Here is a 13,403-nt window from a genome sequence, read left to right as displayed (position 1 = left end):
AGGGGAGGCTTGCAGAATAGTGGAAGGGACCATTTCAAATGCAGGTGTACATTTTGTTTTCCTTAAACTGCCCTTTAAAAATGCTACGTACTTTATCAGATATGAGATGTTTGCATAATTTAAAAAGATCATGTTCAGTTAACGGGGTAGGAAACACGAAAACATATCCTGGAAAGAAAATAGAAGTATAAATGCCACCCCCATGATTTTAACTGTCACCATTATTAGCTTTTTTCCCCCCACATTCATGTTAACAGTTACCACCTACACATTTAATTAGTAATTTACTGTTTATGAGTATGAGGGCAGATAGTATGAATTCACAGGAAGAACAAATGTATTTTGCTCCGACAGATATGGTTAGCAATATAATTGGAACATTTGTGTTTAGAAAATAAGTAAATAGCATCCTGGTTTTGATTTTACCACTAGTTTTGCAATATTTGTTGATTTTGGATGGATTTTTTTTAAACTTGAATTGTACGAATTGTGTTTGTTGCCTTTTGCAAATTTATAACCCTCTAAGGCACAAATCTGAGGGAGAGTGATAGTTAAAGCACATCTTTCTTGCAACCAGCAAAGACATTTATCAGCTAAAATACGGGTTAATTTATCAGCAGACACTACTGGGTAAGCAGGAGTGTATGTCATCTTCACGTATTTTATGTTACCTTGCTATTAGACCAAATAAAAATCACTTCAACAAAAGGAAAGACTACACTTTGTGAAATGTGTATTTGCTGCTGTTTGATACTGCATGGAGAACTAAAACCCATCACCATCTTCCAGGTCTATGCCCTTGTCAAACAGTTATTCTGCCTATTAACACCACTGATACCACAGACTGGCTCGCAGCGTTGTAAAACCAAACACGATGCAGGACTATATGATTAGCTGTAGCAACAGTACAAGCTGAGTCAGTACTGTACAGAGGCACTGGGCTGCCAATATTAAAATTAAATAATTTAATCAAATTGAACTTTCCTTTACCACTTTCATCTTAATTTTAATTTTTGAAAATAAATCACTATTGCAAAAAAAATTAATACTTAAACATTTTCATTAATTTTCAAATTGGTAAACAATAGATTAAACTTCTAAATGCCAAAAATGTGAACTGGGGTTTTTCATTTGAATTTGACTTCACGATTGTTGCTTAAATGAAATAAAAATAAATTGGAAATGGTACTTTGTTGGTTGCATTTGAATAATGGCTTGTTTTGTAGAGTCCGTCAAAGTCACTTATCAACAACCAGAGAGCAGGATATAAAATCCATATGACTGTTTATTAAAACCCCTCCCTGAAAAGTGATTGTCCAATTACAGATTAACCATAACTGGTCATCTTAATGGTGGAGGCCACTAAGCCTTGCTGGCAATTTGTCCCAGGGGTCTACTGTGGTACTGCAATAAAAAAGTCCCTTGCAGCCCAAAAAGCATTTTCCCCTATAGACCACCATTATTAAAGAGACATCTGTAAAATTGTTAACAGTAGGGTGAGTTGTGTCTTTTTTTTTGCCTTTACCAAAAACACAAAAGCATAAGTGTAAGGCATGGATTAAACTGTATATTTGTCAGTTTAAACTCCTCAAACTAACCACAATCGTTAGCATTTTTGGATAACTGACTGACAACCAACAGTATTAACCCGTAGTAGCTTTACATCCAACACCAAGGATGCTAAACCAGGAGACTTTGTTTTTTGTGGGGCTACAGATTACGTTGTAAAAAGCTCTCCATTCATGACTGGAACATCCACTCCACACTACGTTATATCAGAGTTGGGATTCTGTGCAAGATTGCCATGTCTGCCTAGCATAAGGGACTTGAGACTTGTTTATCTAACTAATCATTTGGAAATAAATGTACTGCATAAGCACACCACCCTGAATCAGAGCCACAAACAAGTCCGGGTCAACAATCAAGAAGCTACTACAACTGACAACTGCTACGTTTTGAAACAGAAAACAGGGGGGCTGTTTATATCCTGAGCAGTCTGAGTCTTGCTTATAAAATTGAAATTTGAATTTTTTTTCAGTCTCCAATTAATAACAGAAACAATAAGGTAAGAAACTACCAAAAAAAAGGGCAATTACTCAAAAACCATTGTTGAAAACAGAACAACAGAAAAGTCAGAAAAAAGCATAGGCTGAAGCTATAGCTTATTGTGCCGACGTTTTTAATAATACACATCCTACTTGACAACAAGCGCTAACATCAAGCACAAAAACTACAGTATCCTGTACCCTAATCATACTAATGCCAATGTTGCTTTCTGATCATACATTTTTATATTTGTGCAATAAATTAATTTTCAACATTTTTATAAACTTACAGTGTCTTACATGTTTTCAAGTTCTCAATACAGCTGTTCCATAAATTCTCCCTTTTAACTGAAAAATTAGTTTTTACATTGGTCCTCACAATCTGTTTATTAAACTTCCAAATTGCTTTTAAATCACATCGACTTATTCTCATTTTAAACAAAACTTTGTGTAATTTCAGGTCTGCAATTGAATTAACACTGAGTTTGTTGGCTCACGGTACGTAGTTTTGTTTACAGCTCTTCTTATGTCTTCCGTGGTAGAGGAATCCTTCTTTTCCTCACTTTGTATTTTATACAATGTTATTCAGGGTGTAAATGTTTGTATTAAAAAAACCTAATAATTTCCTAATGCCGTTGTTCTATCATCTAAATGTGGAAGTGAGAAGTCTGCAGAATACCCCAGAAGGACAAATGAATTGTGCTGCGCAGCCTTTTCTTCAGAGTAGTGTGTAACCATGGGGATGGAGGCGCAAAAAGCTCCACTTGCGCATCGTAGTGCTCTGTAAGCAGGTGTCCAGTAAGGCAGAGATCCTGAGGTACTGAAGGCCCACCCACCGTTTCCCTGCCACTGTGGAGAGAAACACAAAGGGGCCGAGCTGAGAAGAAAGGGTCTGGAATATCTAGAATATCAATTGCTACTGGACTGGTGGATAATGAGGGCTGCTTATTGACTTCTGCTGTGGAAGCTTACTGTAAGGTGTGATGGGGCCCAACTGTGGACAGGTCACACAGTGTCTAACGAATAACAAACAACCGATCTAACATGCCTGCTCATAATCAGATCTAATGGGACAAAATGGAAACTTATGGGGGACTCGTCTTTCCCAAATTAACGAATGAGCTACTTGTAACATCTTAATTACCGAAATGTAGTAGGTGATTGACTGGTAGTGCTTTAAAAATAATGTACACATGAATGTATCTTCCAACAATTCACAAATCATGTGAATTAACTAGTAACACACAAAAATATACATATAACTCATTCAGATAATCACCCAAAGTTCACAGCATTTAAGAGATGTAAGAATAAGTTCTTGTAGTAGGTAAAAACACGTTTCATCGCAATTAAATGTGATTTAATATCAGTGTTCTTTCTCATTTTTAGACATACATTAAGCACAAATGAGAAAAGAGAGACAGGGGGAAAGAGAATCCATTGGCAAGGAAAACAGCAGACACTTCACCACTTAACTACTGTTGCCAGGTTACCAAAAACATTCTAAAAAGCAAGGGTTATTTTAAGACTAGCTAGAAGCAAAATAACCAATGATACAGAAACTACTTCCACAAAGCACATACATCAAAAAACAAGTCTTTTAAAATTCCATGACCACAAAGTTGAAATTCTTCTGAACAGATCCTGCTACCAGGCCGTCTGATGGTGTCAGCTGACATGACTACCAGCTGACTGGTGGGGAAGAACCCCCAGAAATTGCTGCCTGAATCTGCAGCCACCCTCAATTTTGCAGAGCTTTACGGCAAGTTTCAGCTCACTGCTTGGCTGTCTGACCCGCAACTTTCTTTCTGTTTTGGTTCACTCTCACTGCTCTCATGGTGTCATTTTCAGCCTGTTTTCAACGAAAAACGTCTTTAAAAAAATAAAAATAAACAAGAGCCCACCGTAGAACACCTGCTCAGCACTAAACAGCAGAAACGCACAGTTAGTGACAAGCTGGTGAACATACTGGAGCATTTAGAATCTAAAAGAGTGGACTTACATTTTCTGGGTGCCGAGAAAACACAACTTCAAATGAATGATAAAGTTGCTCCCTAACAGCTGGATGTGTAATATAAGCAACAGTTTAGTAACAGGTTTGTAGAATTAACTGAAAAGGTGATGAAATGTCAACGCTGTGTTCACAAATTGTTTCTGCTGCCCCTAAACAAATAAATAAATACATACATATATACACACATACTTACAGTTAATGCAGGTTTAAGTCTGATAACTACAAATGTATTGCTCTGGACGTCTCCATACAGTAGGTATCAGTGGGAGCACTGAAGTCTCCCAGTGTCAGTGGTAGGTGAGGCTTTCTCAAGCACTCTACCCAAAACCTCAACAAGTCAGTTTTTAACTCTGCAACACACAGCTGCATAGAGGGGAATGGGGAGATCTCCTACAATGCATCAGATGCAGGATTATGCTTATGGACTTTAAGACACAAGATCTTGTGAAGTAGAACAGCGTTTTGACAAAGTCATTTGACATTTGACATACAAGTATGTGAAAACATGAAGCTGTTGGTGAAAAAAAAAAATACAGAAATTAAAATAATTAAAATCCAGATGTGGAGCCAAGAATATAATTACAATATAACTAATTTAGAAATTAAAAAGTATGCTTTTGGATGGGGAAAACTAGCCAGAGTAATATTAAAATATAATACAATTTACAAAATAGAAATACAAATAGTCAACAGCATATGTCAGGGGTTAGCAATTAGCTTTAGCTGTGGGCCAGCTTTTATCATTTAATACATCGTTGTTAAAAGGTAATCTTTATCTTTATTGGGAGTTACACAAGTCTCTTATTTCCACTGTCACTTGCAGAGGATTTATGAAAAATTATGGAAAGGTTTTGATGCAAACTTTGAAACTAACTTTCCCTAACTTTTGTTAGAGAGACTATTTTTACAGGAGTGCTGCTATTTGCCTACCACTGCCATATATATTCAGTGACAACTCTACAGGGACACCTCTATATTTTATGAAAATACAAATTCAAGTTACACAACGTTCGGTTACCATTACCTTCGCACTGAATGGAACTACTGGAGTGTCATTTTCTTGCCCTACATCCATAACCTATTATGAGACTGTTTGTGCCATTATTGCCTGTGGTTGTATAATTGTGTTTCATGGTTCTTAAAACTCAAAGAAACACAATAAATTGAATAGCAAAGGGAATCTATATTGATATCCTACTTGAAGAGAGCAGAGTGATGTAAGAATTTCCTGTGTGAACAATAACATCTGCAGCCTTGACAGCTCATTTTCACAATCAAGTCTAGGGCATCATTTGAGCTTTCTGTGAATGGTTCATTAAAAAGGTGGCAGAAACAGCGGAAGCACAGGAGGATCACAAATGCATGAGTGTATTTGTGTGTTATTGTGTCTGTAGTCCCATAGACCCACTAACTTTATACTGTATATGCTATCCAAGCCACTTCTACTGAAAATCAATTTGAATTTAATAAGAAATATGGTATTTTTAAAAAGATATGCGTTACAATACCTAAGTGAACTGTGCAAATATTTGTGCACGGTAGTGCAACTCTGGCAGCCATATATATTGTACATATATTGGTATATGTATGAATGAAAAGTAATACAATATATACAACAATATAGTGTAATATACATACATACATACATGTTTAGATAATTCGGTATTTTATTGTAAAGATTCAGGTTTTTTCCACCCGATAGTAATTGCTGGCTCTACTAAGGTAAAACATAATTTTATATAATGGCATACATTATGGGTATAAACTATTTTTGCATGTCGAATGTGTGAGATGAGTGCATTTTTGGTATTTTGACCAGCTGTCATTTACTGCCAAACTCCTATTTGTAGTATCGACACAAGGTTTTGTTTTGAGTATTGATACAAGTGTCAATAGGACATTAAAAAAAAAAAAAAGATACGTTACATGTTAGATCACATCCTAGGCAGAGAATTCACCTAATGAACATTTGTTATTTACCATTAAAAACGGCCTTGTGTTTAATCACACATGTGACTAAGTCACTAACAAAGAACAGTGAAGAAAAATGCCTCATTTTGGGCAAATTATTTGGTGGTAATTAAGATATATTCCGAACCAGCCTATCAGAAATGCATTCACTCCATAAATCATAACATATTTTTCGCCATTACATGATTGTACATTAGGTGTTTTTAGCAATAAAAAGTATCGATATGTGTATTGATATCGGCGGTCCCAAAATATCTGCATGCAAAAATATTTTTTTAGTGGAAAAAAAAAAAAGTGAAGTGAAACTACAACCTCCAGAAACCCCGAAAATACGCCTTGCTCCATGACATGAAAGTGAAATGTGATGAAAAAGCCAACAAAACAAAAAAAAGTATCTAAAAGCGAGACATGTGTGAAGATAGATCCACAATCCTGCAGTAAACTATTGTAATTCATACCCCCAAACAATATAATACATATTCAGTTTATCCAGACAAACAAGAGCAACCTTCTTAATGTGAAATGTTAGCGCTCACCTGCGTTTTGGTGGCGACGGCGCGCCTTGGAAATATGACCTGCTAGCGAGATTCTGGTCACATGACCTCGATCGTCCAATCAAAGCTTTTGTGCAATCTACACGCAAAAAGCTAAATGTGACTTGTGTTGTCGCTTTGTTTACGTTAGCTTGTTCCAAAAGTCTCCAATTAGACCTTATCTGAAAAGGTGTCTCGCAACCAAATATACCGTTCGGGCAGGTACAATGACGACCACTGTGAGTACAGGTGAGCAACATTTATCACTTGTATCGTTAATTTACTGCGAACCTGGAAGCTAGCCAAGTGTCAGCCTATTTAACTTCTGTACCTTAGGTCACACGTATATTTGACCGCACAAAAAAACTGTTTTTCATCCATGAAGTATTTTCCTTTGTAAAAACGAAAAATAATGTTGAAACTCCTACCTATTAAGAAAAAAAAAAAAAAAAATCTCACATTTGCGCCCCTGTCGAAGTTTGTTTCCAGGTGTTGAATGTGCTCCTTGTTGCCCCTTGTGGCCGCTGGGGGGAAAACACCCAGTAAAACCGCTGTTCTCAGCAACCCTCGAGTGCCGCTGGGCGTTTCTGCTCTGCGGCCTCAGGGGGGCATCAGTGAGCCCACAGCGGGTTTTGGCGCCACACAGTGAGGCGAAGAAGGCGCCGCATCAGAAAGCCTACTCGGACTAGCGAGACAACGGCGAGTTTTGTTCTTTTCAGGAGTCTTTTCAAACAGTGCGTCGCGGTTTCACAAGAGGGAAAGACTCAAGGGCGAAGACTAACTGGTTGGTTTGGCAAATGTACCTCCGGTTAACCGCCCCACGTCAGTTAAAGAGCAAGCGCATTGCCGCTTTCCATTACGACCTATGGCCAAGTTATTGTTTTGGAGAACAGCAGACAGCACAGGTGACACCTAATAAGCTAACGTGCAAACTCCATGTATACAGCAAGTGAGAAATATACAGACTATACATCAGTCATGGGAGTGACTTTTACAATCTTTGCTTCCCTGTACACTGAACCCTTAATCACCAATTACTAAAAATACTCCTCATTTTGCCTCCGATCACTAGACATGTTGTTCTGGCCCGGGAAATGGCAAAACCTGTTCCGAGATCGCACCTGATGCCCTAAGACGCGTGGAGACAGCTGGCAGTGCAGCAGTCCCGAGGATGGGTCCACTTCATGATACGTGAACCAGGTGCTGGATGTAATAACTCCTTCTGGTGCCCCCACACTCCATGTTGTTGGCTTGCGTTTGAAATGCAAAATGCACTGCTCGTTTGTTTTAACACAAAGGTACTTTGCCAAAATTTTGAAAGAAGTTTGGGCTAAACGTTGGTCCTCACGATAACATTAGAAACATAAATGATGTGCATGTCATTGTTCTTTAAATTTGATGCTAAAAATCATCTGTCAGTCTTTTAAAACTACATTGGGAGAAAAATGAAAGTCTTGGATTCTTAAGCAATGCGGTAACTTGTTTGTACCATTTTCTGTTGTTGTCCTTTCAGAGCCCCACATCCTCTTCTTCAGAAGATCTCTATCAAAGAACTGACACGACCCGACTGGCACTCTTCTGGAAGACTCCTCCAGTGATTTTTAGAAATCAGTGGATACGCTCTAGCTTTGGTAGTTATTGTCTGCTGTGCAGTAGCTGTATTTTCTCAGCCAAGGAGCGCGGTTTCTACGAAGATGTGGACCTTGGTCTGACCTTGTTGCTCAGCGCAGCACGTAGAATCCAACTGGTCCGGCGGCTGTCAGACAACACTACATTCAAAGTGTCTGATTTACCGTCTTAAATAATCCACGACATTTCTGTTTCTCATCTATGCCCGGTGATATTTCATAGCAGTTTGCATTAGTTTAAGTTGACAACATTCATTTCATGGAGTCAGGAGAAACAGAACTGTTGTGTGCTAGAATCAGCAAGTTGCGAGTGGACTGAATTTGTGGATGATGCAAATAGAAAATACCTTCAACAGTAATGCTGCTTTTTTCTCTCTAACATGTAACTTTGTCATGACCTATTTGATAAACAATGAACTATCTACAACATGTTTTTTTCTTTTTTTGTTGCTTGTGATCCTTTACTCGGTCACCAGAGGGTGCTGTGGCTCTAGTTGAGGTAGATGGCACCATAACAAAAATGAAAACATTAGTGTCATGCTGAGATACAGTGGTTTAGCCATACCATACATACCAATACCATCGAATTTACGTCAGAGTTTCAGAGTTTACAGATATTTTTCATATTCAAGGTCTCGCTGATTTTTAATTATTCCTAGTTATGTTATTAAACACCCAGTAGTCAATAAAGGCATAAGCCTATCTCTATAGGAAATTAGTTTTCTGTCAGCTGTTCTTTCCTCTGTAAATGTCATAACTGGCTTCAAAGGGGAAATGCTTGGGGGGGGGGTGGTGGTTAATAATTCAGATGGTGGAAAGTGGTCCTGTGGAAAAGGCTGATGTGTGCCATTCTAGTTTGATCCTGCAGGAGTAGTAATTTATTTACCATCCGATATCAAATGTGATACGTATCCTTAATTCAAACATGAAAAAAATGTATTGCGTTGACATTTAAATCAATGTAAGCAACAGATAAGACAATCTCCATTTAATTCTGTTTCAAAGGCAAATAGGTAGTCACAGTTTTAATGTGAAGAAAAAGTAACTGCAGACAGAAAGCAGGAAGGTGCAATCTAACAAATCCACCAATACCATCCTTGAATTTTAAGTCCTCTTGAATGCTGTGGTCTTATCTGAATTCACTTTGGGTGATACAATCTCACTGAATGTCAAACATAAGAGGTATACTGTGGTTCAAAAGACTTCCCACCGTAACCTGCTCCATTCCTGGAATCAAAACCTTTGAATAAGCTTGGGCTTAGACACTCTGGAAGAACAACAAAAGAAAAAACAAAAAACAGGCCCAATAAAGATTAAAGACACTATATTCTCAAATAAAAATTTCAAACTGCAAAGGTAGCTGTGAAGGACCAAACAGGCTTTGGAAGGCAGTGAACATGCAAACATCTTAAAATAAATCACACTATAAACCAGGCCTGCTATGTCAGAGATGCTGCATCATCTACATATATTTATCAGCGTACCTCATATACCACCAGTTTTATTGTTCCATACAAGCACTGCTTTTAGGACGTTCATTTCATCAATAAAAATAGGAATTAATGCAGTTTTGGTAGAAAGGCAGCCAAAATGTCGTCAGACTGAGGCAACCAATGAGCTTCATCTCCTCGTCAGGCTTGGTAGGAGTCCCAGCACCGTCCATCACCACAACCAGGTGAGCCCCTGCAGAAGGTAGGTGTTGTGAATTCTCCGCTTCACGGAACAGCGAACTCCTATATAAGAAGTGACACTGGGACATCTTGATAAATTCTATCTTGTTATGATCGTTACAGTGTCAAAAATGGGGTCGACCTGGGCTGAGGACCATGTTCACACCTAGATTCAGCCAACACAAGTGAAGCTCATGTCATCTTCACAGAGGTCAGTGGCCATCACAGCTTTCCTGTGGAGGGAAAAACAGTTGCACTGTACAAGCAGAGGAGGATGTAAACGTGAAAGAAATATTTAGGGGTTGGTGTTTAATGTACTAAAATCTCACCAAATGCACTTAAGTCATGAAAAACTACTGTCATTTACGATTTTATCAGTTTTAAAATTCAAATTATGAAACGAAATGTTGAAATTCAGTCTGATTATCAGGCTAAAGTTAAACTAGTTTACCATACCAAACTGTTTTGCAATGAGGGAACTTAAATCTTCTCCTGGTCCAGCTAACACTTGATGCATGCAAGTAGTACAAATGTAGCCACACTAATCAATCTGAACCTAAATGGGGAAAAAAAAAATAGTAGAAATAGGAGACAGAAAAGTGAGGTCAAATCAAATCTGTATTAATGAGACCAACAACTTGCTTCCAATAAGAAATTCAACAAGTGCAGTGAAAAATTTCACAAGACTTGTGCATGTATTTTTGGAGGAATCTGATTAGTAAGCGTTTCGTTATCTTCAACATGACTAGCTGGATGTGGTTAATAGATCATGTGGTGCAGAAATGTAGTTAAATGCAGTGACATTAAGTTAGCTCCGTAAGTGTACCTTAAAGTTTACATATGCCTTAGACTGGAAAACACTGTAGAATAAGGATCATTTGCATAACACTAAAACCGTTAATTTCATGGATAGAAATCAACTGGCTTACTGTAGCTTTGTGTTGGAAATTATCTGCCACTGGCCCAATAATTCTGGACTTTGCACTTCACTAATGCAAAGAGACAGTTCAAACCATTTGCCTAAAGCCAAACATGCAAAGGCAGGTTAAAAATGGTCAGACTCAACACGGGCAGCTGTGCAATACCGTTTATGAGATTGGGAGGAAACACACTTGCATGCAAGAACATAGACCTACCCAGGCCTTTTCCCATCTTTTAAGCAGTTGCTCATGCTCTGTGAGTGCACTTCTCCACTGGTTCAAATCCCTGGACGGAACGCTCTCCTCATCTGTCAAGTAACAACATCTTTTATGGATATAAAACCATTACAAATGTCCATCTCAAGACTACTAAACATCCAGTCCCAGGGCCTGGTCTTGGCCCTCTATCCTGTTACCGCTCTACATGCATTACTGTGATCACAATGTATCTCAAATTTTGGAGACGTAACAGGTTTTAATACTCAAAAACATAATTGTTGCAGCCATTCAACACCAAGTACCTCCAACAGTGAGGCGGAGGTCCACCTCAGACATGTCATTTCCTGTGCTGGCCTCAGCGACACAGTGGTAACGGGCGTCCTTGATCAACGGCCCCTCTCGGAGCCAGCTGCTCACTATTACCTCTCTCTGACCCAGTGGCCGGCGGTACTCCATTATGGGGGTGTCCAGACTGTGTCCATTTACTAGCCAGTGAATGTGGACATCACTGGGACCTGAGGGACAGAATCGAACTTTATGTTGACCCATGATGGTCGAATTGCGGACACTCCACATGGACGTGCTGTACATGAAATGGGAATACTTGCCTTTGACAGGTCCGTTTGTGGCGTTCAGTTTCAGTGAACAGTTCTAGAGGCATGACTGAATAAAGCTTCAGCCCATATTGTTCGGTTCTGATTTCATGTAATGCTGTTTTTGTAAAACTTTATACCAATCTTTAATTTCCAGTCTTGTAAAGTTTTGTTTGTCTGTTGGATTTTTGTCTTTGCTTATATTTTTCCTGTGTACACTGGGAACCCATGCAAAGGAAAGTGAACTGCTCTGATTGTACAAATAAAAGGTCGAATGCGTACATGTGCTTGATGCCCGATCTCAGCTCTGCTATTCAGTGCATCTTAAACAGGCTGAGTTACTGATGAAGCCAGACTTACTGAGCTGCACGTTCCGAAGTTTACAGTGAAGTAAAATTATTTTCTGGTGAATTCACTAGGATTTTCAACAATTTTTTATGATCATATTTTCAGAATATGCAGAAGGATCACAATCTCTTAGCCGCATACAGTAGTATTCTGTAGCACGTTTTGTGATTATCCACAGTTTAAAAATACAAGAAATGACTGAAGTCAAAAACTTAAGAAAACAAGCAAGTGTTGAAAACATTTGACAAGATTTATTTAGCCTCCCTACTAAGAGCAACAGCCCCAAAAGGTCCCCTAGATTTATGTACATCTTCCAAAGGGATTTTTCCATATATACAAATATATTTACACTTGTTTACAGGCACAAAAATTGAAAGTTTGCGGTGTAAGACAACTATGCCTACAATAATTTGTTCTGAAGAGATTCTTAACACCCCGGATGAGAAGGATCCACTTCTACATTTTACATGTTTCACATTAAAGTCCTGTTACACAATAATATATATAAAACTGAACGTTTCATTGACAAAGAATTTAGAACTATGAGACAACCAATCACTGAGAGGTGGACAGTTTAATACTGAATCCTAGCTTTGTCTTTTCAAACATTCACTTGTGATACAGGTATCTTGCAAGACACCTAAATGGAGATGAACTCTTTTCTGCGAGTCAGACCCCTTTAAGCAAAGGGCAGGCTTGTTTTTTAGGCAAATCCAGAAACATATACCCACACGCTCCATGTTTAGTTTATGCTTTGGGAAACGGTGTCATGCAAGAATTATAAAGGAAAGAGAATGAGTGGGGAAAAAAAATGGCATAGAGAAAAGGGAGGGTTAAAAAGTGAGAGGAGAAGCTTTCCAAACCGAGGAGAGTTTGGTTTTTGCGGTGTGAGCTGAGTCACTGTCGGAGGCACCACTCACCCAAGGCGAGGCAGAAGAGCAGGAAGGCCTCCTGGGCATGAACCCCCCAGGCCTGGTCCTTCAGCAGGGGAGGCAAAAGTCTCACCTCTGCCTCCCGAGCCTCCACAGTGTGGGGCTTGGCAGTGGAGGAGGAGGTGGAAGCAGAGGAGGAAGAAGAGGAGGAGGAGGAGGAGGAGGTGAAAGGGATGGCAGAGGTAGTGCTACTTCCAGAGGAGGACAGGGAAGATGAAGTGTCGACAGAAGAGGAGGCTGTGAGGGAGGGAGTGATGGAAAAAAAGAGTATTGAGGAAAATAGGAAATCTAAACAAGGGTGGACATGCAAAACAGACAAAAGGAGGACTAATGAATGAGGGCTAGGATCTAAAAACCAAATCTGCTGCAATAAATAAAATTTAAAAAAACAAAAGAGGAAAGTCATAACTACTTACACAATGGACAAAATGATATTACCACAGATGTGACTCATCTTAAATAATAATTCTCTGAAAATGTTCTAAAACTGAACGTTTCATTAAAAATAATAGTAAAAAATAACTTCAGAT

General features: G+C 38.7%; 3 protein-coding genes across 6 annotated transcripts in view; 1 reads left to right on the top strand and 2 right to left on the bottom strand.

The window, feature by feature from the left end:
* The window catches only part of shc3 (SHC (Src homology 2 domain containing) transforming protein 3), a 29,269-nt gene extending 22,341 nt beyond the window's left edge, over nucleotides 1-6,928 (bottom strand). The window contains exons 1-2 of the mRNA XM_040158079.1: nucleotides 6,567-6,928; nucleotides 2,725-2,894 (exon numbers count right to left, since the gene is read on the bottom strand). The gene's annotated coding sequence lies outside the window, so the exon portion shown is untranslated. The remainder of the gene's footprint in view (nucleotides 1-2,724; nucleotides 2,895-6,566) is intronic.
* Nucleotides 3,029-8,620, top strand: zgc:86839 (uncharacterized protein LOC415200 homolog). The gene is given in 4 exon segments (XM_040158078.1): nucleotides 3,029-3,049; nucleotides 6,754-6,812; nucleotides 7,636-7,763; nucleotides 8,077-8,620. Coding segments are annotated over 4 exon segments (252 nt in total). The 3' UTR covers nucleotides 8,121-8,620.
* Nucleotides 8,621-9,178: 558 nt separating this feature from the next.
* Nucleotides 9,179-13,403, bottom strand: part of sema4d (sema domain, immunoglobulin domain (Ig), transmembrane domain (TM) and short cytoplasmic domain, (semaphorin) 4D) — a 39,820-nt gene continuing 35,595 nt past the window's right edge. The window contains exons 18-21 of one of the 4 annotated variants that reach the window (XR_005709686.1): nucleotides 11,303-11,515; nucleotides 10,998-11,089; nucleotides 10,004-10,094; nucleotides 9,179-9,874 (exon numbers count right to left, since the gene is read on the bottom strand). Coding sequence is in view for 3 of the 4 variants with exons in the window: in XM_040157445.1 (XP_040013379.1) it covers nucleotides 10,074-10,094; nucleotides 10,998-11,089; nucleotides 11,303-11,515 (326 nt within the window). In the remaining variant the exon portion in view is untranslated. Of the gene's footprint in view, nucleotides 10,095-10,997; nucleotides 11,090-11,302; nucleotides 11,516-12,170; nucleotides 13,111-13,403 lie in introns of those variants that run through there. The other 3 variants (XM_040157445.1, XM_040157444.1, XM_040157446.1) reach the window with 3 other exon arrangements.

The sequence above is a fragment of the Xiphias gladius genome, chromosome 20, assembly GCF_016859285.1.
Source record: "Xiphias gladius isolate SHS-SW01 ecotype Sanya breed wild chromosome 20, ASM1685928v1, whole genome shotgun sequence".
Lineage (NCBI taxonomy): Eukaryota > Metazoa > Chordata > Actinopteri > Istiophoriformes > Xiphiidae > Xiphias > Xiphias gladius.
The sequence above is the reverse complement of the archived record's forward strand: the minus strand, read 5'-3'. Positions and strand labels throughout refer to the sequence as shown.